Source organism: Fringilla coelebs (assembly GCF_963513975.1).
Source record: "Fringilla coelebs genome assembly, chromosome: 6".
Lineage (NCBI taxonomy): Eukaryota > Metazoa > Chordata > Aves > Passeriformes > Fringillidae > Fringilla > Fringilla coelebs.
Window position 1 is genome coordinate 6162225 of NC_140034.1, and position 25939 is coordinate 6188163.

The 25939-nt window shown below is 46.6% G+C and overlaps 1 protein-coding gene across 1 annotated transcript in view; it reads left to right on the plus strand.

The window, feature by feature from the left end:
- Nucleotides 1–957: 957 nt before the first annotated feature.
- Nucleotides 958–25939, plus strand: part of PRKCH (protein kinase C eta) — a gene marked incomplete at both ends in the record, with an annotated part of 112091 nt that continues 87109 nt past the window's right edge. The window contains one exon of the mRNA XM_084207840.1: nucleotides 958–1317. Coding sequence (XP_084063966.1) covers nucleotides 958–1317 — 360 coding nt within the window. The remainder of the gene's footprint in view (nucleotides 1318–25939) is intronic.

Below are 25939 nucleotides of genomic sequence, written 5' to 3' on the forward strand. Positions count from 1 at the left end.
ACACATAAAAAAAGGCTGCAAGCTGTCAGCCACACTTGGCACCATCCAGCTGTGGTGGGGTCGCTCAAAGGACCGCATCTTAGGGAGTGCAACCTAATTCAGATGATGCCGGCTGAACAATGCCACCGGGAAGGCAGGATTTCATTGTTCCCTACCCAGTTCACACCGCTTTGCTGTGAAATCTGCAAAGCAATTAAAACTAATTAAATTCCGACTTTATTAAGTGCGATCAAACCCCCGAAGACAATCCACCCTAAAACCAGCCCTGCACGCCGAGTGCCAGGCACGTTAATCACCCGCAATTAACTCCCGAACACATCCTTGCGTTCTCCGCGCACGTTCTGCCGCCGGAGCGCTGCGGGGAGGCGGCGCTGCCCAGGGCCAGGTGCGGAGCCAGCGCTGCTCCGGCTCGCTCCCGTCCCCGTGCAGCCGCCGCCGGTCCGAGCGGCGGCCGCAGCCCCAGCCCTTCCCGGGAGGCACGGAACGGGGAGCCCCGGGGAGTCGGAGCCCCTCGGGGGTGTCCCGGAGCTTGCTCCCGGGGCTGTGTCCGCTCTGAGGGCCGGGCAGCAGCCGCTCCTCGCCCCGCGGCGGGGGCTGCGGGCCGCACCTGGGCAGCAGCGGGCCGGGCCGGGCCGGGCCGGGCCGTGCCGTGCGGTCCCCGCCCTCACGGCGCGGCCCCGCGGCTCCTCCCCGCCCGGCGCCGCCGCCCCACGCCCAGGTGTCCCCGAGCCGGATCGCGCCGCTCCCCTGCCGCCGGAGCAGCCCGGGCCGGGCGGGCGGGGCGGTTCCGGAGCCCCGGCAGAGGCCGGGGGCGGGCGCGGTGCCGCCGGCCGGCCCCCTGAGGAGGCGCGGCGGGGCTGCGCCGGGCCGGCAGGAGAGGCTGGGAGCCTCGCCCGGCGGGAGCGGGAGCGGGCTCTGGCTCTCCTCCCGGCTCCCGGGCGCCCCGGGGGCGCGGCCATGTCCGGAGCCATGAAGTTCAGCGGGTGCCTGAAGGTGCGGATCGGGGAGGCGGTGGGGCTGCAGCCCACCCGCTGGTCCCTCCGGCACTCGCTCTTCCGCAAGGGCTACCAGCTCCTGGACCCCTATGTCACCGTCAGCGTGGACCAGGTGCGCGTGGGGCAGACCAGCACCAAGCAGAAGACCAACAAACCCACCTACAACGAGGAGTTCTCGGCCACGGTCACCGACGGCCATCAGATCGAGCTCTCCGTCTTCCACGACACCCCCATCGGCTACGATGACTTCGTGGCCAACTGCACCTTGCACTTCCAGGACCTGCTGCGCTCCGCCGCCCCCAGCGACACCTTCGAGGGCTGGGTGAGTACCCGTCCGGAGGAGAAGCCGGGAGAGCTCCTCTGGGAATGAATGAAGGGCACTCGCGGAGCCGGGGCTTGTCCTTGCATGCCTGTGCCGCAGACACGCAGCCCGGTGTGTGTCTGCAGGTACACAGGTGTGTTCCTTCACGCATCTGTTTGTGTCCCTCTGCTTCACATTCGCTCAGGCTGCTGTTCCTTAGGACCCTAAGGACCGTCAGCTGTCGTAGCTTGAGGGTGAGGACGTTGTAGTGGAGGGCTGTGAAGTCTCTCCTCGTGTTTGTAAATGAACGGAGACAAGACCTGTAGTATGTAACTTGCAAACGACACCAGCAAATTCACACAAAGTTGTTCCTCCCTCCTTTTGCTCAGCACAGAGAGGCGCACTTGGAGACTCGGATACCTGGGTTGGATGTATTTCTGCCCAGCTCTACACATGCTTGCACAATAGTTTGATGTGTGCATGTGGATTTCTTTGACTTCTTAGCAGAATGGCAGGACTAGTCTTGTGTCTGTTATGTATGCCGCTGCTCTGGGTCAGTGCAGTTTCACTCTGAGCTAATTCTAGGTTATTTTCAGGTAAATGTCACTTGTATGCAGCCCAGAGAACCTCATTTATGGATTAGTCTTGATGGTGACAGAAACAGTGAAGTCTCTAAAGTTGTACCTTTGCTTCCAGTGTTGTAAAGGAGGATGAGGTGACTGCATTGATCCAGACAGTTTGTTGGTAAGAGTTAGTTTAATTAAAAAAGGCATTTATTCTGAGTGGAGGAGGTGCAGAAGAGCTGAGAATGTTCAAGGCTGTGATGGGTACAAACTTTTTGAGACCGAGAAGTTCAGGATATGCGGTCAGATAACCACCACAATAAAACCAGATGTTGAGGCTGACAGTGTAGAGAACAGATAAACATCTTGATCCTATCACTGGGGAGAATGCTGGGACTTTCTGCTGTCAGCCAGTGTCGGTGGCTGAGGTGTGATGCTGCACCTTTGGGGTGATAACAGGCAATGGTTAATAAATGTATATTGGGGCCATTTAGTTAGGTACCTTGTGGATAGGTGTGAGCTTTGTGCAGTGAAGGTGTTCTCTCTCAGACAGTCCCTGATGCAGTTTTTGGGTCAGACAGAAAGGTCCCAGCCAGTCTCCAATGGCTTGGCTGAGGTGTTGCTCCTGACAGCCCAGCCAGAGCTGAGGGCACAGGGTTTGCCTGGTTGATGCATGCCCAGCTTCCCAGGCTACCTGTGCCCCTGGAAAGTATCTGCTGTGCTCCTGGGATTTGTGCTAAACCAGGTTCAAACACAGAACAGACCCCCAGGGGCAAGGCAGAGGGGTGAGCTTGGCATAGAGCTATGTGGTTTTGAGGGTTTTCTTGATGTTTGAGTCAAAATTGAGAGAGGCCCAGTCCTATAAGGATGCTGGAGTCCTGGTCACACTGGAGCTGGTGACATGTGGGGTGGGACTTCTCTGCTGCAAAGGTGGTGGCCTTATTTACATTACTAAAATACTTGTCATAATACTGCTGCTGGTGTGGATGCACGTACATTTCTTCCATTTAGTCCATCCTGCAGTGCTGATTTTTAGGGCAGATGCAGAATGTGGCCTGAAATATTCATCTGGTGGTGAAGGGAAAGTTTCTAATCCTTGCAGGATAGACACGTGTTTTATGAACTCCTGTACCTGTGAGCTAATGGGTGCAATGGGGTGGGAAATCAGTGAATTCTTTTAACTGAATTGATGTAAACTGATCTTACATCTGGGCATGTAGACAGAGGCTAAGAGCTGCTGCTCTCCCTTCAAATGAATGTCTGAAACTTACAGCTGGGGTGGATTTAGTGGGGAATGAGCAAATGTTTGCCTTCTGTTGCCTTTCTCTCTCCCCTCCCTTCTGATTTGCTTTGTTAGCATCTCGCATAGCGTGCAGCCTGGATCACATGATGACAGGGAACAGCATCTTGCCCTGATAATTTAATATGTCTTGATAAATCCAGCAAGGCTGTCACGGGAGTTTGTGTAATCAGAAGGAGAGGAAATGCTGGTTTGTACTAACCCAAGGTCTATGAGCTGCTGGCACGATGTGAAACACCGCAAGGAAATATAGGTGATTTGAAACACCTCCACTCCAAAGCCCTTCATTTCTGTCCTTTTTCCATCCCCAAAATAAAAGCACAGATAAGCAACTAAGGAGTGAATCGAGTGAAAGGAAAATTGGTGAATCTTCCCAAGTTTAACCTGGCTTATACTTACTTGACTGTGCCCAATTTTTCATTTTGATTTGAAATAGAACTTTAATGTTCACTTTTCAGAGACAGGTAAAGCAGTATTTTGGTAAAATCCAAGTGATTAATAACTGGCAGACAGGGCAGTTGGCTGCTTCTGCTCCTTGAGCTCTCCTCCTGAGAGGAAGCTGTCAGGAATTACCTATGGCAGTATTGGTGTCAGCTCTCAGGCTCGTGCTGCTCTGTTTATAAAAATGGATTTTCTCCTGCTGGGGGAAAAAAAAAAGTGATTAGTTGTAACATTGGTCAGCATCTTTTGTGAGAACTGTAGGAAGTTTCAGCAAGAGGCAAGGAGGAGCAGTTGGTGTGTAAGAGTTGGTGCTTCCCAGATGACTTGCAGGTACATCACTGCAATTATGACCTGAACACTTATGCAGATGAGTAAGTGTATGGACATGAGCTGCCTCATCAGTAATGCTTATACACCTGAGTCATCCCCCTGGGTGCTGGGACAGTGTGGTTTGCTTTAAAATTCATGTTTCAGAGACTTCAAAACTGACCCTTTTCTTTCTAACCATTTGGATTGTTTTCCAAAGTCTTTCTAGTAATCACATTAGCATGGTCCGGATATCTTCTAATTTGCCTGTTAGTTGTTACACACATTTGTCTAATTTTCCACAGATCAGATTTGCAAGAGCTTATTAACTTACAAGATCCTTCTTGCTGTTTCCCCTTTCTTATATTAACTTGTCAGGTTTCAGCAAAGTAGTTTTTATTAGCATTGCCAATTAAATGCCATTGTCCCTTCAGCGTGCTGTAACGCAGCCACAGCTGAGCACCATCTCCCCAGTGCCATGTTCTGTCTCTGGTAGGCATTTGCCTGTGTGGGTGTGGGATTGTGCAAACCTGAATGGTTGCATTTTACCCAGGTGTGCATGACCAGGTGCAGGGAGGGAGCTGAGCTGCCTGCTCTCTGGAGCTGTTTGCTGGGATTTACATCGGGGTTGAAGCTTGCCTCTTGAAAGCATTTCGTTTTGCACTAGCCTGTGCTAGGATCTTTCTACTTGACACATGCACCTTTGAAAGTTATTATCTCCTCTTTGACTGTCTCTGAGTGCAGTATAGAAAGCTGTCATATATCAGTGAAACAAATGGAGTACTCAGTGTAGCTGAAATGGGAGATGTTTACAATAGCTAGGATTATTCCTGAGTTTTATGTAGTAGCTGAAGTAATTTTTAACCTTGGGGAAACACTCTTTACAGATACTGAATGGCATTGTTACAAGGGAATTATTTAATCATGATTGTAAAAATTGTTAGTCCCTGGGTGGAGATGCCATAATTTGTAAGACTTTAACAAGGAGTAGACATTTAAACCTTGATCTTGAAGTAGCAAATCATGAGAGTACACTGAAGGAAATCACATAACAGATGGGCTATAAGGTTAGTGAGCCAGTCACAACTTCCTGATGAGTTTGTTGCTCGTGTGCAGGAAGAGATTAAGGCAATTCTTGTGTGTTCCTTCACTTCAGCTCTTTTGCCTGTATCCTTCCCTATTTTTTTTTCTTAAGGCAGAAATAATGGTTTTACCCATGTTTATATACAATTGTATTTGTTGAATGTGAAGTTCAAGAGTTAAAAGATAAGTCACCTTCTCTCCAGAGCCTCATGGCCATGGCAGAGGCAGGGTGCTCCAGGTCAAATATAACATAGTTGCTGCTTCTTTTGGCTCCTGGTTGACTGCAGAGTTCTTCAGGAGGGCAAAAGTTGCTGCAGGAAGCCAAAATACTTTATAGCTCTTGACAGAGGATTTTGTGGTGCAGTATTTTGTGTCTGCTGAACTGTAGAGATAAATTAAGCTTGTAGAGGTGGAATAAGTGATGGCAGGAGCAGGCTGTGGTAAAGTCCATTGTCTTCTGTTTCCATGCACACAACAGTGATATACAAAGTACAGATCTCTGAGCTGTGTGAAGGTCACAATGCATATTATTTAGGCTTGAGTAAATTGAGCTCCTACCCTAACTTTTTAGAAGCCTTGTTTCTGTAATTGTTATTACTGATATGCAGTTGCTATCTTGAATAGGACTCCTGGAGAGAAACACCCACTGCAGAAGGTAAGATAGGGCTGAAAGCTATTGGAATTTCAGCTTTTCTTTCTTTCCTTTAGTATAAATTTGTCGTTTGGCCCTATGAACAGATCCCGTCAAAATGCCAACAGAGACCCATGCACCACGACTACCTGTGAGTGCCCTGCAGCCTAAAACAAAGGCTGTGATAACTAAGGGAAAAATTGTTGCTATTTGTCAGGTGTTTAATGGTCTGTGGGAGTGTGATGCTAAAAACAGTTGTTCTGATCAAGGCAGATGAGACAGCTGACTGTCACAAAGAGCTGCACACGTACTGCCCTGTTTCAGCATCAGAACTTGAGCTATTTGGAGTCCTGTTTCTTGCTCCTCCCCAGTAAAAGGCCTGGCTGGCAGCTGTCAGAATCCTTGGAGAACATGGGCACTTTGCTTGAGTGTTTGGCTGGGAAGATTTGACCCAAGCATGAGAAGAGCCAGTTTCCAGTGGCTGGGGCCAGTAGGAGGGTGTGGGACTGGAGTTCATGTCCTGGCTTTGAACTGAGTGGCAGCAAGGTGTGGCTTTGGCTCTCAAGGTTCTCTGGGGGGCAGCCATATGGGCAGTGAAGTGACAGTGTTCCTGTACCCCTCAAAAATGCTGTCACTGTGTTCATCGGGGACTGTGGCTGAGGTGGAGGGGGGGATTCTGTCCCTGGGGCAGAGCCAGAATTCCAGGAGTGCAGGAAAAGGCAGGACAGAGTCCAGGCAATCAGGGGCTGCAGTGACCTGGAGGGAAATGGTCACATGGGTAATGGTCACCCTTTGGGTACTCTTGCCACCAAGGGCAAGATCTGGAAAGATCTACTAGAGTACTGTACCCATCCCTGGGGCCCCCAGTAAAAGAGGAACTTGGACGTTTTGGAGGGAGTCCAGAGGAGGCCATGAAGATGTTCAAAGGGCTGGAACAGCTCTGCTATGAGGACAGGCTGGGAGAGTTGGGGTTTTTCAGCTTGGAGAAGGCAAAAGGGAGGCCTTACAGCACCTTCCAGTGCCTAAAGGGGCTAAAGCAGAGCTGAGGAAGGATTTTTTACAAAGGCATGGAGAGACAGCAAAAGAGTAATGGCTTTAAACTGCTAGAGGAGAGATTTAGATTGGATGTAAGGAAGAAGTTTTTGACCATGAGAGTGGCACAGGTTGCCCAGAGAAGCTGTGGGTGCCCCATCCTGGGCAATGTTCAAGACCAGGCGGGATTTGGCTTGGAGCAACCTGGTCTGGTGGAAGGTGCAGGGCAGAGGGTGTGGAATGAGGTGGTCTTTAAGGTCCCTTCTGTTCTGTGACTCTGTCAAGCCCTTGTTGATGTGGTTGGCTGGAGTGGGGGGCTGACTTTGATGCCAGGGGTACCTTTGCATTCCTGCTGATGGTGCTGCTGCTGAACCAGTTGAAAGCCTTGGTTGGGGGGAGAAGAGGCAGCCGAGGGCTGATGCCCACTTTGCCTTTGGTCATGTTACAAGCTTGTGAGAAGGTGTTTGCAGACCTGCACCCCCATCCCTGGGGGTGCTTTTTGCAGAGAGGCTGTGAGGAAGAGGAGGGGGCAGCGGGGTGACCACAGCACCAGTGAGCCCAGCACCCCAGGAAGCTCTGTCCCCACCCTAGCACCCTGCTCGCCCCACCTCACCCTGTTGGTGGTTTATATTTAGCTTTTTCCACAGGTCTTTTAGTAAAGCACATTTCACCCAGGCTGTCAGAGGCTTTTTGTTTGGAGTATTTTCTGAGTAATGATTTGGTTTCTGGCCATTTTGAGCTTATAGGCAATAAACTCTGCAGAACAGATCGTCAAGGGGGCCATTTGAGCTATTGAAATGCCATTAGAAAGTCTACTGATTTACAGGGTAATTCAATATGAAAAACATATCCCTTACTGAAGTGAATAAGACTCCCACCCTTTCTTCACAAACTATCAAGGCTCCTTTGATGTTTTAGGCTTTAGCTATTGTGCTTTGCTAATACAGCCAGGAAATTGGGGGCCTTTTGTGTAACCATGGAGAAAAAGATGAACAGCGGAGTTGCCACATGAAATTAGTTACTGGCAGCTTTTATAAGGATTCTGGATCAGCCATCGCACCTTCTTGCCTCCCAGATTTCATCCTATTTAAGCATGCAGTTAAGACATGTCAGACCATGCTGCAAATTTAATTTCTTCTGGAGACAATGAGCAATCTTTGCTCTGATTGCTTGCTCCACCCCTGTGCTATTTGTAGGGCCGTGCTGGACCCAGGCTGGAGTCGTGAATAACTAACCTGGCGCCATGTCCTGGTGGAGATCACCACGTGGCTGTTCCTCTCCCAAGCCATGCCCTTCTGCTGGCTGCTTGTGAGGGAAAGCCCTGCTTTATAATAATGATATCAAAGATAAATGTGTATCTGGAACAAAGAGCATCCAGAAGCATCCCATTAACATTGCTAAACCACTTAGGGTAAGCCAGACAAACAACTGTATTTCTGCAATGCCAATGATATTTTTATGTGCTTTGATATCATGAGATGTTCTCATCACTTAGGGAGGTCAATTGCTGAGGAAACCATCCTGCTTTAATTTAGGAGCCAGCACCATGAGCAGATGTGAGCCAGCTTTAGTTGCGTTTGAGCAATGCTGCGTGGGAGCAAGCATCGCTCAGCAACTCCAGGGTCCGTCCTGGGCCCAAGGTGATGGAAAAAATTGCTTTTTCACTGCCCCTGCAAGACCTTTTGTGCCCTTGTTGTGCTAGACCAGAGGCATCTAATCAATGTCTAGATCTATCCCGCAGGCTGCCGGAGCTGTCTGACCGGCTGATGGCCCCGCTCCCTGCGCTGCTCTGTCCTGGGGCTCCTCCAATGTGGGCCAGGTTGCAGGCAGAAGAGTTGTTCTGGTAACTGCTGGGGGTTTTTTTGGCTGGTCTTCCTTGTGAGACCCACTGCATCTCCAGAACACCTCGTGCTCTCCAGCCCACCAGTGCTCTCTGTCCTGGTGGAGAGATGCAGCCCTCAAGACAGAGACAGGATGCCTGTGATCTGTGTGACAAATGGATGTCACACCCTGGGCTGGCTCCTCTTGAGTGCCACATTGTGTAGCAATTAAGCCCACCCTGGGCTGGCTCTTCTGAGTGCCACATTGCATAGCAATTAAGCCCATCCTGGAGAAGATGCTGTCCTGGGCTGCAAAGCCACAGGGCTTTTGGGATGTCAGGTCTGGGATAAGATTTTCACTTGTTGGCTGGACCTCTGTGGCTCTGGCTGGGAATTTCTGTGCTCCATCATGTTGTGTGGAGCTGCCCTTTGGGTCAGCACAGCTCACACAGAACTGAAACCCAGCTGCTGTGACTGTGCTTACCCAGGAGCTTTGCCAGTACAAAAAAATGTTGGCAGGGGAGGAAGGAGGGAGGGAGGTATGAATCTGTTAGATGACATTACATAAGGGCTTTTTCTTGGTGTTCACCTGCCCAGTTTGGTAAGTTTTGAGTTTTGTGAGTGAGTTGGTTGTATTTGTTTCAGTGATACAGTGGCAGCTCTCCAGACTCCTTCCCAGGAGGGATCTCCTTCTGTGGAACGGAGAGGAGATGAAGTATTGGTGCAGAAGTACAAGCTGGGCAGCTTTGGTAGCTGACTTCAGTTTGTGAAATGGGAGATAGAATAAATAATCTATTTTTTTTAACCAACAGGAGAATGCTATTTAGGCCTTAGTGGAATTTCTCTCTTATTTTTATTTTTTTACTTTTTTTTGCAGTACAGATATTTCTGTCAAAATGGGGAGAGGAGGAAAATGCATTCATGCAGGACACATTTCTAAATGTGTGATTTGCTGTATGAATGTTGCATGTCTGCTGTATGTTTAAAAAAAGATCAGTACAATCGTTTGCAGTGTGAAATCACTTAACAGATCAGTAGAGCCCAGTAGTCTCTCAAAATGAGGCAGTAAGGGACAGGATATGAGAAATAGGCTGTGTGTCTCTGCTGTCCCAGGACTTTACATCTAATAGTAAGAATCACAGTGGCAGATTGTCTGATAATGTGCAGCCAGGGGCTGAGGAGAGGTTTGAGCTGGTACCTCCATATCTGGCACTGTAGTGTTTTTCCTGCATTTCTCTCATATATTTTATGTTAGCCATTCTCAGAGACAGGATTTTGACTTGCCAGCTGGTCGCATTTGGTGTGAAAAAGCAGCTCACACCTCTCTACAGCACCTCTGGTTTCTAGCTCTCTCTCACCCTCTGGCCCGCTCTGTGGTTTCTGTTTTGCCTTTGCTTATTTCTTTTTTTTTAATTCCTTGTCTGCATTTTAGCATAGCACGGTCTTTTGCATTTTTTCTCATGAGTACATTTAATTTTACTCGTGTCATGTAAGCAAGACATCCCTTGGAAATTAAATTCTTCATGTACATATCTACTTGCTAAATTTAGTGTTTTAAACCTCCTATGATAGCACTGGCACCTTAGTTTGGGAATCCTTTTGTCATTTTTGGATAGAAAAATGTTTGCCATCCTTCACAGCCTTATAGATGCTGTAGTAGGTTCAAGCAGGACCAGTGGTGCTGGGTGCTGTGGGTGTGTCAGAGGGAGAAGTGCACTGTCAGAGGGATCATTTAGGGTTGTGGCAGCTCTCTGGAGCTGGCTGGCTCCACAGCCAGGATGGGAAAGTGGATGACAGTTTAACTATGACAGTAAAAATCAGCATGGGATGTCTGTGCTCCAAAGTGCTTTTATCTGACGAAATAGTTGCAAATCAATGCTGTCTCTGATAGCATTGGAGCTGGCTTGTCAATGTGTGAGTTAGTTCCTAGAGGCATTCTCTCCACCTAGACTGGTCAGTGTGCTCATCCCATGCTAAATGTATTCAGTTCTGGGCCTTGCTCCTTCAGAATAACAAAGCTTGTTTAAATCAGGAATGACTAATGCAAGACTAGCTTGTCCTGTTTGAATTCCTACTTTGTCCTGCATTTGCTTTCTTGGTAAACAAGGACATATAGCTTCTTGGCCTTTTCCCCAGGACTGAGGAGCAGAGGAAAAATAGAGTTCCAAGTAGTGAAATTTGGGATTGATTTACTGCATGATTTCTTCTATCTCATATCCTTCAATTCTTTTAAATTTTACATGCTTTAAATGTTTCCTTCCCTCTCATGTAAACTGGCACATACATGAAGCTCTCCATACCCCACTTCTTTCTGGCATCAATTTTTAATAACATCAATGTGAAAGTTGCCTCCTTCCTTTCTCACTTGTTTTTAAAAAGTTTGCCTGTCTCTTCTGTGAGATTCCAGCAGAACAGGAGCCTGGCCTGGTGTTTGCTTCTGCTGTTGCTTGTGAGGTTTACGTCAGTGGATTCCCCACGGCTTCGATGGAGTTGCGCTGCCAGCTTTGCACTGGCTAATTGGAAGAAGACCTGGCCACGTTTCCTTCCCCCTTCTTGCATGCAACAAGAGTTGATAATGATGGCTGGGTTGTACATTATTTATTGGGCACAGTGAGTGCCCATAGTGCTCTGAGAAATAGGAAGGAATTGGCTTCTGTCAATGAGTTTATTATCTAGGTCATTCACAGACTGAGGCATCTCATGTTAATATATTCAATGAAAATTTATTCTCTGAGGCAGTTTGCTCCTGAGCCTGGAAGAAGATATAACCATGTGAGGAAATGTTCCTGTGCAGTCCAAATCCACGGTGGGATTTCTTGTCCAAGCTGTTCATTGGAACACACTGCTAATACAAAAGCTACAGAGCTTTGTGTAGGGTGAGCTTCCATCTCCTAATAGGGCTTGGTGGGAGTATTGCTGCTGATAATCAGTTTTCTACATGGAGCCCCATGCTTATCACTTCATTACCTGTTCACTTGGTAGCAGTAAAAAGTCCAGCTTTGGGTACTTCCCAAGAACTGCTCACCAGACTGGTTTGTAAGGGAGGACGATTTACTGGAGATGGTTGAAAATGATCCTGCAATCAGTTTTCTTTTATGGAAGTTTTTCCCTTGTTTCTGCAAGGGACTCCTGATGTGGCAGCCAAGAAGAAATGCTGGTTTATTTAGTTTTCTTTAATGTAATGGGATCTAATTATGGTCATTTAGTAGCTACTCTACAAGCAACTAAGCTGTTCTCAGCTTAGAGTGGAAAACCCAGCTGTACTAAAATCAGCCATCTTCCTCTCAAAAATTAGCCCCCATTACAATAATCCTATCAATACCTAATGATAGTAATTCATTTTGACCAGGCTTTCATACAATTAGCTTGAGTAACATCTAGCCTGTCTTGCCAAGAGGCATGATGTTTTCCCCTGTTTCCTTCATTCTAGAAAGGAACATGTTCCACTTTCCTCTTGCTCAATGGTTTATCAAAACCTAGATCTTCAAATTCATGCTCATGTCCAAGAAAGGAGCACGGTCTAGGGCTGTTCTAATGAGCCCAGACAGTGGAGCTTTATTATTTCCCTTTGAGGGACAAAAAGGGTATGATGTAGGCAAAATAAATGGTAAAGGAATAGATAAAAGTTTCTTTGGCACATCTGCATGGGTTGAGGCTGATTTCTCCAGCACAGTGGAACCCCCTCATATTTACTGTTAAGGAGCTGTCTTTGCAGGCCAAGACTCACTGTATCCACATCCTTAGGGCTTGCCATCCTCTCAGAGTGACAGTGTTGAAATGAAGACCAGACCCCTGGATTCTGGAGGATCAGGAATAAAGCATCAAAAATCCAGGCTATGCTCCACATCCTCACAGAGTGTTTTACAGCCCCTTGTAGACAAAACAGGTTCATGTGCTAGTATGACCCTTTCCATCTGGGCTAATATAATACTTAGGAAGTCATCCAATGTAGGAATGAGTTTTGTGTTTCAATATGATGGAGCACTTTTTCAGCAGGCCTGTGGCTTTTGGGCTCTGGCAGTTTGTCCAGGGCAGATCCAGGAGGGCACCCAGCAGGTTTTTGCCCTCCTCTGCCCCATGGGCAGTTGCTGTGCAGCAGGAGCGGTGGGGAGCTTCCTGTTTGAGTCTCTGCTTCTCTCCTACCCCAGTTCACAGCTGAGCTTGCTAAAGAAACCATCAGTCAGGCGCCAGGCCAGTCAGTGTGGGGGGCTGTTTGCTGTGGTTTTGGAGTCGTGCGAAAGCAACCGTCCATTGTGCTGCCTCTGCACAGGAGTGGTGGCGGCCGGAAGAAGAGGCGGGAGCAGAATTTTGGGGCAGCTGGGGCCCTTAACCTGCTTTTGGTCAAAGCTTGATGCCAGGATGACTTTTCCCTGTATTTTGTATCTACCAAAGGACTTGGTTAGTGATTTATCAGTTTATAGAATCACAGAACGGTTTGGGTTGTAAGGGACCATGGCAGGGACACCTTCCACCAGACCAGGTTGCTCCAAGCCACATCCACCCTGGTCTGGAACACTTGGAAGGATGGACCAGCAACAGCTTCTCTGAGCAAATTGTGCCTGTGCCTCACACCCTCCTAGGGAAGAATTTCTTCCTCATCTCTAATATTTACCCTCCTTCAGCTTGCACCATCATCAACCCTGTGCTTCCCCAGCAGTTTCTGATGACCGCTGTTGGACACATACCGAGCCTTGCTCAGAGGTTACCTGTGGTCCCTTGGAGGGGTGTTGGAAGCCATGGCTGCTCTCCTCTCTGTCTTGGGCAAGGGTTGCTGCATGTGGCTGCACATCTGCAGGAGAGCAGGATGTTGGTGCTGTGGTGTGGAGCTGCCTGTGAACGCCTGTGTGCTGTGGCACAGACAGGACACGCCGCACATTCATTTTAGTTCTTGCTTGGAGCTGTGTCTAGCAAGGAGAAACCCTTTTGGCTGGTTCTTTCTGGTTAGCACTATCTTGGTTAAAATTCTTAGAATTGTAAGCTTCAGAAATTCTGAGAAGGAGCTTAGAACAGAGAGTTGAAGCTATATCTAAAATCATCGCTTGATTCATTTTAGAATTGCATGATTCTGATTTTGTCAAGAATAATATCTAAGGATCTGAGTGGATTTCTTCAAGGAGGAGCAAAAGATCATTCAAGTTGTCACATGTTTTGGCTTATGTGGATGTGATCTCAGAAGGTTTCTGGTGCGCCCTTGCAAGTTTGTCATTTCCCTTTGTCATGGAGAAAGCTGTGTCTGTGATTAATACGAGGTCACTGATGTTATTTCTATATATAAATAAGCTTAGTGCAAAGATACTTGCCTCAGCAATGCATATACAATACTCATTGTTTTTAAGCAATGCACTTCTTATTTTAGTAACATTTTTGAAGCTCCTGTTCCTGTTTTGGACATGAACATTAGGTGAGAAAAGAGTAACTGAGCTTGCAGGTTTTAAGTAGCCCTTGGTGTCCCCCTGTTTGGCTTCTAAAAGATTGCTCTGAAAACGTCTTTGTGACCTCAGAAAAGCTCATCAGCGTTTTCTCAGTATAAGTTTTGTGGTTCATTTCTAGGTTGACTAAACTATCTTTTTATATTAATAGTTCTGGTCGTAAGAAATTTCATTTGCAGAAAAATTTGCAGATCTCTCATCTCTGGAAGTGTTCAAGGCCAGGTTGGATGGGGCTTGGAGCAGCCTGGTCTAGGTAAAGTATCGCTGCCTGTGGCAGTGGAGTAGGAATGACATGATCTTTAAGGTCCATTCCAAACCATTCTAAGGAATTTGGGTTTGCTGGTTTTGTTTGTGGTTTTTTTTTTTAATTACTCCAGCTGCACAAAAATATACTGTTTTAGTACCTGATAATGTTTTTCACTGTCAACAATAAGAAAAGGAATTCTTTATCTTTGGAATATATATATATTTTAGCCAGTAAATGGGTAGTTACAAAATTCTGTACACCTATGGCATTTCTACTTACTCTATCTCTGACCATATTAAGCAAGTGTTTCCACAGGAACAGTGCTCTTTACAATAGACAGTGTTGTGGCTTGCTTCAAAGCCACAGCCAGAACATGTAGGTGTTTGAAGAGTACCAGATCTTTCCATCTCTTGCTGTGAATTTTCCAGTGGGTCAATACTTGTTCAGACTTTCTATCTCAGTATCCGAAACCACCCCCCTATTTCATGTTGCCCTGTGTGGTAATGCCCCAGAAGCCTTTCAAACTCTGCTGGGCTGCAAGAGGAGTGTTTTAGAATCACGAAAAGTCGAAATTCGTGGTGCTGTGATCTAGTCAGCAGTTCTGGTTCAGAATCAATTGTTAAGGCCAGGCTGGATGGGGCTTGGAGCAGCCTGGTCTAGTGGAAGGTGTCCCTGCCCATGGCATGAGCTTGGAGCTGGATGATCTTTGAGGTCCCTTCCAAACAAAACTGTTTTATGATTTATATTTTTTTTATGGTTTCATCAAACCCCTTGCTACTGTAATCTTATCTCGGGCTCTTTAAATGTAATGTGCATTAGGAGTTGAACAGCGTTAGGTGTTTTTTTTATCTTTCTTAGGGAAGTGTGTTTTCAATGTTTCCCTTCACTGAATGTGGGTCAGTCATTAAAATGGACTGGATCTCTTAATTTACTTCCCTCCAAGGTGGTTGCTGAGAGGACAGGAACTGAGTGGCTTCTTGGCTTTATATTACAGGGCTTGGTATATCTTAAAGAAGGAAGTGAATTGACTTTATTTTCAGAGGACATAAATGCTATCCAAGGGATTTCTGTCCTCAGCTGGTGAGAATTAAGGTAGAAGACTAAAACTGATGTGACTTTTCCCAGAGTGAATAAAATCTTGCTTTGGGAATTACGGGAATGCGTCCCCACACACAGCAAGGGCTGTTTGTCTGCAGGAAGGGGAGCATGAGGTCCACATTAGCAGTGCCACCCAGGTGGGGATGTGCATTTCTCCAGGAGGGAATTTATACTTTAAACACATTAGTGTGCTGGAGTTAAAAGCATATGTGTTTGTATATCAAACACATGCAACACTCTGGCACAGATGAAATGCCAGGCCTTCCATTCACAAAGAAACAAAACATTAAAACGTTTGTCAAGGAGGAACCATGACAACAGTTGTCCTAAATATGACTGGCTTTGTAAGTGAGCCTGTCCTGCTCTAGGCTTGCCCAGGATTGCCATGTGCTGGGGCTTGTGGCAGTCCTCAGCAAAAGCTTTGTTTGGGGAGCAGAAGGTTTATCTGCAGGTTTGTGGGTCATGCTGAATGTTGAATGGGAAATGTGGTCAGCGCCCAAGTTATGTTCTCGATTGACCTGTCAGCAAAACCACTCCAACCATGTTCTCACCTTTTCCTCTACATACCCTTTCTGGGTGTCTCAGCCCTCTGGTTTATTTAATCCAAGGTAAATCTTGGTCACGTTTGTTCCTCATCTTGAAACCACACTTTGGAAAGGGAAAAAGAAATACTAAAAAGGGGAAATATGTGACAGTGTGCTGCTGGTAGGTCCCAACAAGCTGTCTGTCAGCTTCCAGTTGTTCACAAAAGCCTGGAGAGCCTCCTGTCCTTCAGAGGGAGGCAGGTGGCAGCTGGGTCAGCTGAGCAGCACATCCCAGTGACACAGCACCTCGTCACCATCCGGTGGCTGGGGAGGGCTGGAGGCCAGTGCTGTGCAGCTCCTTCCTGGCTCAGCCTCATTACTGGAGTCACAGCTCTGACTTTATGGTCACAAGTGGGTAGTGAGATCATCTCTCTCATGAGGTAGATGAGGAAAACTGTAATCACAGACTTGATAGGACTAAAAATTGCTTGGTCTTGGACAGTCTGTCTCTTATTGTAATACTTGGCCTCAGGATTTCAGGACAATTTTTTTTCCATATTATTTTTGGCACTGATGTCCAACCCACTGTCCTTCCTCTGCACCCTTTTTTCTAACTGCTGTTTCACAGAAATATTTTCATTGTACTCTACTATCATCCCCACCAAAAAAAAAAAAAAAAAAAAGGCCCAAACAGAAAAGCAAACACATAAACAAAACCTACTGTACAAATAGGATGTGATCTAACTTGGCAAAGCAAGTGTTGGCAGTGGCCTGTCCTTTCTGGGTGTTGTCAGCTGCAACCTACATTCTTTTTGCTGCCTGAAGACTTGATTGTGGCTCCCAGCACTGGACCTCATGGGATTGGAGCAGAGACATGAGCAGTAACATCTGGACACCGAGAGCAAGCATCATACCTTCAGGAATGCTGGGGGAGTGCATGCCTTGGCACTCCTTTGTTTTTTTTGTACCTTTGGAAGTATCTAATTGGCTGTGCAGCCAGAAACTGCTGGTGCTTTTACATGATGTTCTGGGATGTGTGTACCAGGGATATGGGGCAATCCCATAAGTGGCTGGCAGGAAATGGGAGAGGGAGTATGTGGGCTAAAGTACTTCTAAACCTTTCTTTTCATCTTTCCCTGTGTCCCAAGCAGGTTCTCTCTTGTGACATGCCACTCGTATTTGATAGTTTGCTTTTCATCCTTCTGTCTCAAATCGTTGGGCAGATCATCTTGCAACATGGAGAGGGGATGTGGTGGGTTAATACTGGCTGGGTGTAAATGTTAGTCCTTAATTTCAGTGGTAAAAAACTGCCAGGTGAGGAAGTGAGATGAGGAAGAAGGAAGTCACTGTGATCAATTCCAGATCTGGGAAGAATTATCAGAGTTGAGGTGCTTAAGTTTTCCCATGGTGTTACAACCCATGCCGAGGTTGAAAGTTGCTGGATTTAATCTCTCCTTTTTGTATCCTCACTTAGGATGAGTAATGGGATTAACGCTTAAAATAGGAATGTGAGCTGTGTTGGGAACTGTACTTCTAAAAACTGGCATGCCCCTGAGACATGCCATTTGAAATCTTTGGATTTGCCACAAATATTGCTGATAACTTGATCCTGCACGTAAATTAGTTCATTGTGATGCTGGCATGGGTGGTGTTGTGTGCCCCTTAATTGCTTAGCTCAAGGCTTTAAAGTCATTGAAAAGACTGAGAGTTCTGGTGCTTTGGAGCAATTGACTCTTCTAGATCAGTGGAGTGCAGGTACACATTGCTTTTGTGTGTTTTGCTGAGTTTCCTTTGCTCTTTTCCAAGCAGTGTGGCTGCTGTGCAGTGAGCTAGGTCTGTTTTTTGAAGACCCAAATCCCTGCTTCTACCTCTGCTCCTGCCATCCCCATATATTGCTTTCCTTTTCTGTGAAACTGATGGTGTAAGATGTGCTCAGCACCCAGAGGGGCTTTGCTGTCTTTGGTTGGAAAGGTGGAGATGTGTGGGAAGGGTTTGATGTGGGTGATGTGTTGGAGTGCATGATCTCCTGTGCAGCTCCTTCCCTCTGTCACGTTGGCATCCAGCACCATAGGAATGTAACACCAGGATGGCAGCCTGGGTGACAGCCAGCACTGTGGGCCTTCCTGAAACTTCTGCCATCCACCTTTTAGGGTTCCAGCTGTCCCCAGTGCAGTAAAGATCAACAAAGGTCTTTTCAACGCTTGGTGTTGAAGGGAGGGAAGAAGGAAGGTGCCTGTAAATCAGGCCCTCTGCAGAGCTGTTGGTTTGTGTCTGTACCTCTGTGTTGTGGAACCCCATCTTCCTGGCATCGAGATGCTGAGCACATCTCACTCCAGAATCCTTCTTTTTTAGCTTACAGTTCTCATTATTAGTGATCAAGCATCATAAATAACTGAACTTTTCTGTCAGACTGCCTTTTGCTGCAGCACCAGGACTTAACTTTTAACTATTGTTAAAAGGATGGTATTTGGCTCTTCAGTATCTGACTGAAATGGTTGGAGTAGGAGAAAGTTGTGACCTTTCCCCTTTCTACCTGAGGTTTGAGAAATTTGATGGATTATCTTGAGGACTAATGGATTTTAATGGTTCATGATCTCATCTGCTATGGCCTGGTTTTAAAAAGAAGAAAGAGCTATTGGACAAAAATGGAAAAGCAGCAGTACACCCAAATGAATTACATGTAGTAGGAAGATATTTTAAAAATAGTGACACACCTAATGGAGACTCAAATGAGAATAATTTCTCAGAAGTTTAGGATTATGCAATAAAGCCTGTGAATAACAAAAAAATATTTCACAGCACTGAATCGTGGAGAACAACACAAGTAGGTGAGTGAGCAAGGTTCTGGGGAGACAGCTGCAGAGGGGGTCTTCACATAGTGATGCAGCTGGTTTAGGGGTCCCTGCTCCTTGGGTTCATCCATGAACAGGGTATTGGGGGCTCTGCCTGATGCTGTACAACCCAGTGGATTGTCCCTGAGTTACCCCTAAGTGCTGTCCTGCTGTAGCTGTGCAGTGATGGTCCCTGGGCAACCAACGAGACACAGAACCTCAGACCATGTGCAGACTGTGCTGCTTAATGTAAAGTCATAAATGATTCATAAAGTCTGCCTCGATTTGTTAGGGAGGTTAATTAAAGCTGAAGGTGAATGCTGTGCCCTGGAAGACTTCTCAAGACTGAGAGAACTGTTGTTGCTTCTCTGCCCAGTCTTTTTGTTTCTCCTTCTGTATTTCTGCCTGGTGGCTGTTCTGTTCCTCTCTGGGCCAAACCCAGGTCTCTGGTGTGCACTGGGCTACCTGGGCTTGATTTTTCATTGCTCTTTCCTTCCTGGGGGGCAGTGCCTCAGTTCTAAGCACATCTGTGTCATTGCTTTACTTTGAGGAAGCTCTGCTCAGCATCTCATTGTGGTGGCCCTTGGAATGTTTCCATGTGGGAAGTGCCACCAACTTGCCTACTTGGCACCAGTCAATGAATTTATTTCTTTATAACTGTAAACAGAAAAAGTGGCGCTATTTCCTGTGTTTTCTGCCAAGTTATGTTGGGTTCATGTAGGAGGCAGAAAATACTCTTGTTGGTTATCTCCAGATCTTGGAGATAGAGAAGGGCAATTCCTGCATTGTGTGCTCAGTGATAGACCTAAAACATGAGCTGTTAGGATCATCCCTTTGCAACTTCAGCTCTACAGCTATTGAAAGATTTTTGTTTTGCTGGTAATAACTGGTTGTTGAGGTTTGTTGATGTGTTGTCACTGATAATTGAATGAAAATAGAAGATTTTTTGTTGTTTGGTTGTTGGTCAATGCTTTGAAGTCCCCTCAAGAGCAGAGACCCTGTCCCACTGTCAGCCTCTTTTACCTGCAGTTGCACACATAGGTGTCTGCAGGCAGATTTCCATACCTTGCATATGCAAAGCTGATAGCCTGATAGCAGCTACTGAATGTGAGCAGGGGTGTATTAGCTGTAATCAAGTGTTCAGACAGCTGAAAATGAAGCCCTGCATTTGCCATCCTTTAATTTAGTGGTCCTGCATTGATGTCAGCATTTGCCTTTGGGAAATTTAAGTAATCTGTGATTTTCCTTCCCATCCCTTAAAAAAAAAACTAGCTGTAGGAGGAAGGCAAGAGGAGCTGGAAGTGATGGACTGGACATGATGGTATTTGGCACAGTGTTACAAAGATGGATGGTGAATAATTAAGGTTTAATTGTGCTCAGCAGAGCCAAAGCTCTGCTTGTATGTGCTTGTGGTAGGGAAAGGCAGCATCCGTCCTGCCCACGCGATTCTGGTTTCACACGGGCTGTGGGAGGGAGCTGGGGGGTTCCTGTCCCTTCTCTCTGCTCAGGGAGGCTCAGAGCAGCCTTTTCCCTCTACCTGGCATCTCCCCTGGCCACCATGTGCTGTCACTGGGGGGTTCCAGCAGCTTTGTGGCAGTTTGGGGTCATCCCATGCTTGGCATGTTCTGTGCCCTCAGGAAAGGGACTCTTAGTGCTAGGGTCTGGTCATCCTTCACCTTTTCTTCTCAGCCCATTTACCAGCCTAGCCATTTCTAGCCCTACACTTGTAGGAGGTTGTGGATGAAAGCTCTCCCCTGTTGCAGACTCCAGTGTGTGCACAACATTCTTAGATTCTCCCACGTCGCCCCCATTTTGTTTTGAATTTCACTTAAATTTCTAAAGGAGTGTGTTCTTACTCAGTGATGGTGCTGTTGGGATCAGTGCTTTGTCTTCAAGAAACTTCAGTACCATGGGATTTATAAACAGGCAATTGGATCCTCTCCCCCTGGCACATAATTTGGGGAAAAAGGTAAAAAATCCCCCTGGAGAGTTGTTGTTTTTCTTTGAAAATATAAGGAGAAATAAAACATAATAGTCCCTGAACCAGTCATGTCCATTTCTCTCTTTTTAATTTTATAACTTTTTTTTTTTTCAAATATGCTAAAGAGCATCTTCCTGCAACCATTACTTGTAAATCATTCATTGCTTTAGAGGTATTTCTCAAAAGCAATATAAATTGCTGTAACACTATAGGAGCAGGCTCTAGCACCTGCTTTCAAAAGTTGTTTTTGTTTTTTTAAGATTTGAAGCCTCTTTTTTTATCTATATTCTATTTGTAGCTCTTCAAGCAGGTTTTCTTGGCAGGAATTTTCATGGAATAAATAAATCTTGCTCCCACCACAGCAAATCTCCTGTAGAGGTGGGTGATCTCTTGGATGAAACCAGACTAAAATTGATTAAAGAGTCCAGGATTGGCTAAGAGTCATTAGTTATGCATGCTTTTTCATGGCTGGTGCACAGCTTATAATTAGGCAGCTTGAATGAAAACAAAAGTAATATTTTAAGCAGCTGTCCTGAAACAAAAAATTAGAATGACAATATTACAGTAATAGCTGGAATAACTGGTTATAGGAGTTTTGAGAGAGACTGACTTTCCACCCCTGTGTGAGTTTAGCTGCAGAGTGTTAAACTTTGTTCAGGTGAGCGGTGAGGGCTTTGGCACTCAGGGTACATGGACCTGCTGGCTGCAGGTGGGATTGGCAGCTTTGCCCAGTGCTGTCCGGGTCTGCCCCAGCACCTGTGCTGGGAATTGCTGCCCTGAGCACTTGCCAGCCTTTGCAGTAGTAAGAAGGTACTTGGTACTCTGCTGTGTGTATTTGCTTTTTTTTCTTTTCTTTTCTTTTTTTTTTTTTAGGCACCCTAATTTGAATCTTAAAAAGTGCATGCTGTGCATTTGTAGGAAAACCACTTTACTGTGTTGGCCTGGAAATGCAAAATCCCCTTTGTACGAGACAGCCCTGAGGATTTTCAAAGGTGTCTGACTTGATAGACAGGTGTCTGTCAGCCTCAAAAAGTATAAGAGGGACTGATTAATCCAGACACCGTGTATTTGGCTGAGAAAATTGTCATTTGACCTGTCCAAGGAGGTGCTACCTTATTAATATACAGAAAGATCTGACATTCCATAAGCATGATCTGGTAAGAGCTTAAACAAGAAAGAAGACAAGAAATAACTAGAGGCGTGTGAAAAACCAGCTTTAGCCTAACCCAAATTTTCAACTCTTTCGACTGAGCCTTGGGAATTGCCTCTACAAGCGACTGATTACACATGCAGTTCTGTTAATTAAATTTAAAAATTATGTAGGAAGTGAAAAGATATAGCTACTTGTTTAATTAAGCTAATGAAGTCCCTAGGTAGCTTTTATATTTGCTTTACTCACTGCAAGTGTCTGGCCTGTTCTGTTTTTGAAGCCATGTCAGCATTGACATGCCTCAGAAAAGGCTGTACTTCCAGGATGGTTATGGATTGTGCCTGTGGGGAAGGAAGGACAGGGCAGCAATGGCAGAAGGGATGTTCTAGGCTCCAGGGTAAACACAGTCATCTCTTGTGTCTGATCCAAACACAATAAAAAGATTCCCACTGATTCTGATGTGCTTCAGATCAGACTTCACAGACTGGATTATCTGTTAGGGTGTGGGAGGGGGGAGGAAAAGAAATGTTGTAAACTTGTGCTTGTGAGATTTAATGCTCTTGCCAGATGTAGTGCTGAAGATGTCTTTTCATTCTGGAGGCCCACCTTATCTACCTCATCTTGATTTTGGAGAGTGAGCAACTTGCAGGCAGGCACCCTTTGGATCTGCCTCTTCCCATCCTTTCCTGGGGCAGGCCGGGCTCTCTCGGAGGCCAACTCACTATACCTGCTCTTCAAGTTCAGTGGATGCTTCAGCTGGGTGTTGATATGTTGCCTGAGAGATTACCCTCCTTCTGAATTTGTTTTCCAAACCTCTTCCATTGATGAATCATGCACGGCCAGTTTTTATTATATGTGTGAAGGCATGTGATTAAGGAGCCCTGTTTTGGTCTCCCTGCATCTGCTCTGCTCCTGAACTGATTTATTTTTTGTAATGCAGAGAAGGGGAGTCAATGACACCTGCCCTGTTGTTGGGAAGGATGTCAGCACAGCCCCTTTCTGGGGAAGGTGTGTGAGATGGTTCACTGGGGCCCCTCCTTGTGGGAAACCAGTCCCTGGCAGCTTCCTTTGAAGTCACGTGGAACAGCAGGATCCCAGCAAGTTCAGGCATGGGGCACCATGTGAGTGGTTTGGGTTAGGAGTGGAGTTCCTAACTCCCAGCACAGTGTCCTGGCAGAGGCCTGTGCCTCACAGTGGAGGTGTAATGAAGCCATGGCTGAACTCCTCATCCTTACCTGCCCCTTTCCAGCTTGCCTGCCAAAATCCTCCAGCGCTTGTTTTCCCTGGTTGGGCTGTGAAGTTCAGCAGAAGTTAAGGCATGTGCTTAGCTCTGGGCCAAAATCCTGTGCTGTTCTCACAGGTACAGCTGAGCTCTAGCATTTGATCTTTTCCACACCTTGTGCTGTGGACAAATGTGCTGCCTTTATTTCCTTGAGGATGACTTAAGGATTTACTACACTGATAAGCACACTTTCCTCTCCCAGTGAACCAAAACCTGGCCAAGTTACCTCTAAACTAGCTAGAAAGTCTGTGTTTTTCCTCCTGGTTCTTCCGTGGGGGATCAGGCTGAGGATGAAAGTGCTGGGGAGGGGGTAAAGTGGTGATTGTTTGCAGGTCTGCCTGCCAGTGGTATGATGCTGCATGCCACCAGTTTAGTTTGATTTATTCTGAGATCACTGCACCTCACAGCATTCACAGTATCAGGCATGCATAGAATTTCATACTTCTCCTTTGCTCCCAATACAACAGGACTTTCCTCTGGCTTTGATACTAAACCTTCCAGGCATAAGCTTGTGATTCCCTAAAATAAGTTATCCCATGCCAGATCTTTGGCATTAGGAAACTTTGTACATATTACCCTTTGATGATTGTGTCAAATACATATGGATGGTAACATTCCTGTATCGCTTCTCTTATGCTATGGTGTAGGAGTTCCCCCTGAGCATCACCTGTGCTGCCTTCAGGCTGTTGAGCTTCTCTGAGCCTGTCCTGCTTTCTCTAGGAAAGAATATCAGCTGCTTTGTTGGCCCAAACTGATTTCATGGTCTACTTTGGACTTCATTAACTCTGTCAAGATTAATACCGTGACACCCTGCTTCTCTGCAAAAATGTAGGGGTTTTGCCTTTAATGTGACTGCTGGGAAATGAAAAACAGAGAAGAAGTGAGGAGCAAAACTTGGCGTCTGCGTGGTGCTTGTGTTCCACCCACGCTACTGTTGGGAGGCTGGATCCTGAGGGTGTTTGCTGGTGCTGGGAGGTACTGGCATCCCTGGAGCTGTGCCAGCATGGAGTCAGGGCTTGGGCTGCCAGCCCAGGTCGGGTTATCCCTTCCATGGCTGGAGGGCCAGTCCTTTGGCAGCTGCTCCCTTTTGAAGTGCTCAGGTCTTATTAAGTAACAGAACACGGTGAGAAGCCCTCTCTGCCTGTGAAAGTAGGTGCTGGTACTGGAAGTGCTTTGGTGACTGGAAGGACTGAAGGAGGGCTGATATCAGGAGTTCCTCCTTTTGGGGACACAGTGGGGTGCCAGATTCCTGCCCTGTGGGTCTCTGGTTTCAGCTCTTTCTGGGCGATTTCTGCATGCCCAGCTTGGGCTGCAGTTGCTGTGTCAGGAGAGTTTCCCACAGTGTGTACTACATCTGTGGCTGCACTGCAAGGGTGAGAGCGCTGCTGAGGGTGTGAAGCAGGGGCAGGAGCATGAAGGGCTGTACTGCAGAGCTGCCTGAGGTCACCCCCAGGGCATGGGCAGGGTGCTGGCTGTTCACACCCAGCTCAGCTCGTGGGGCTGCACCGGCACTGTGGGTCCAGCGAGTGTGAGCAGCTCACAGGCGTCAGCTGCTGCCAGCACGGGGCCACTCGAGTGTGGCCATGGCTCTGGGTGTCCCCATGATGGTGGGAAGCATGTCCTGTCAGGCAGGTGGAAGGGAGCTGCTGAAGTTTCTCAGGCCAGCTCAGCTCTGTGGTCAGACATTTTCCTTTCAGGTTTTTAGGTCAGGCGTTATTTTCTGTTTCGGACGCGTTCCACATGTGTGATAGTTATCTTAGGTACTGAGATGGCTGCTACTTAGCTGGTCAAATTCATCCTTAAAGGAGATCACAGCAAGTCCAAAAGCCACTTTTCCCTGTGGTCTGTTATTTCATTTTGTTTCATGGTATGTAAGCTTTTGTTGTTCTGCTGCTATCAATTTAAGACTAGAGACACCCTTAAGACTGTCTGGTTTAAACCCTTGTCTAGGACAAGAATTCCCCATGGTCCTGCATCCATCAGCGTTGGTGGGCCAAAGTTTCAGCAGCTCCTGGCAAGCTGGGGCTTCAGCCTCATTTTGAAGCCTTTCAGCTGTAATTTTTAATTAGATGCCCCTTAGATGTTCTGTAAGAAGATGCTGAGTGTAGTTCAAGTGCTCCTGGCTGAGTGCTCTTGGACTGTAGTACAACGTGAGCACAGCTGCTTAGTAGGTGTAGGGGATTTGACTGGTCTTTAATCTTGGAGTCTGGAGGGGAGAGAGATTGTTTTATAACCCTCATAAATCTCCTGCTATTGCTTTCTGAATTAGTTTGTTTCTGTTTTGTAAGACTGCTGTAGGCAGAGGATTGTGCTGTGCTAGGGGCAGAAGAATCCTCTTTGCAGAGCTGGAGAATGAGATGTGTCAGACTTTGGGCCAGTTTTTGTCTGTGCCCTGTGTCGAAGGTAGGTGATGCTTTTGTTGCATCTCCTGGCCTCATCCCAGATGCTTGAGTCCTGACAATCCTTTGCTTTTAAGACTGAATGAGGAGTGCAGGATTTATTCCACATCCCACCAGAGTTACTGTGTGTCAGAAGAAGGGAGGAAGGATCCTCTTTGTCAGTGTGGAAGCAGGAATCTGACATACTCTGTATGGAGACTGGCAGGAAAATGATAAACACTGAAGAATTACTTTGGAAACCTAAGTAAGTAAGGATTTTTTCCATAAAACCTGAATTCTTGGTATCCCATAAATCAATTTGCATTATTATATATTATTATATATTTTGGAAAGGACCATTTCTTTACAAAGCTGCACATCTCTCCAGGGAGCTGAAATTTAGGCAAAAATGATGCATGATATTACTGGAGTTGAAATCTATTTGGGAAATGTCTTCAATATTAATGGAGACAGAGGGCTGTTCAAACTCATCTTCCTAAAACCAGTGTAATATGCAGTGCAAACAAGCACAAAAATTAATATTGAG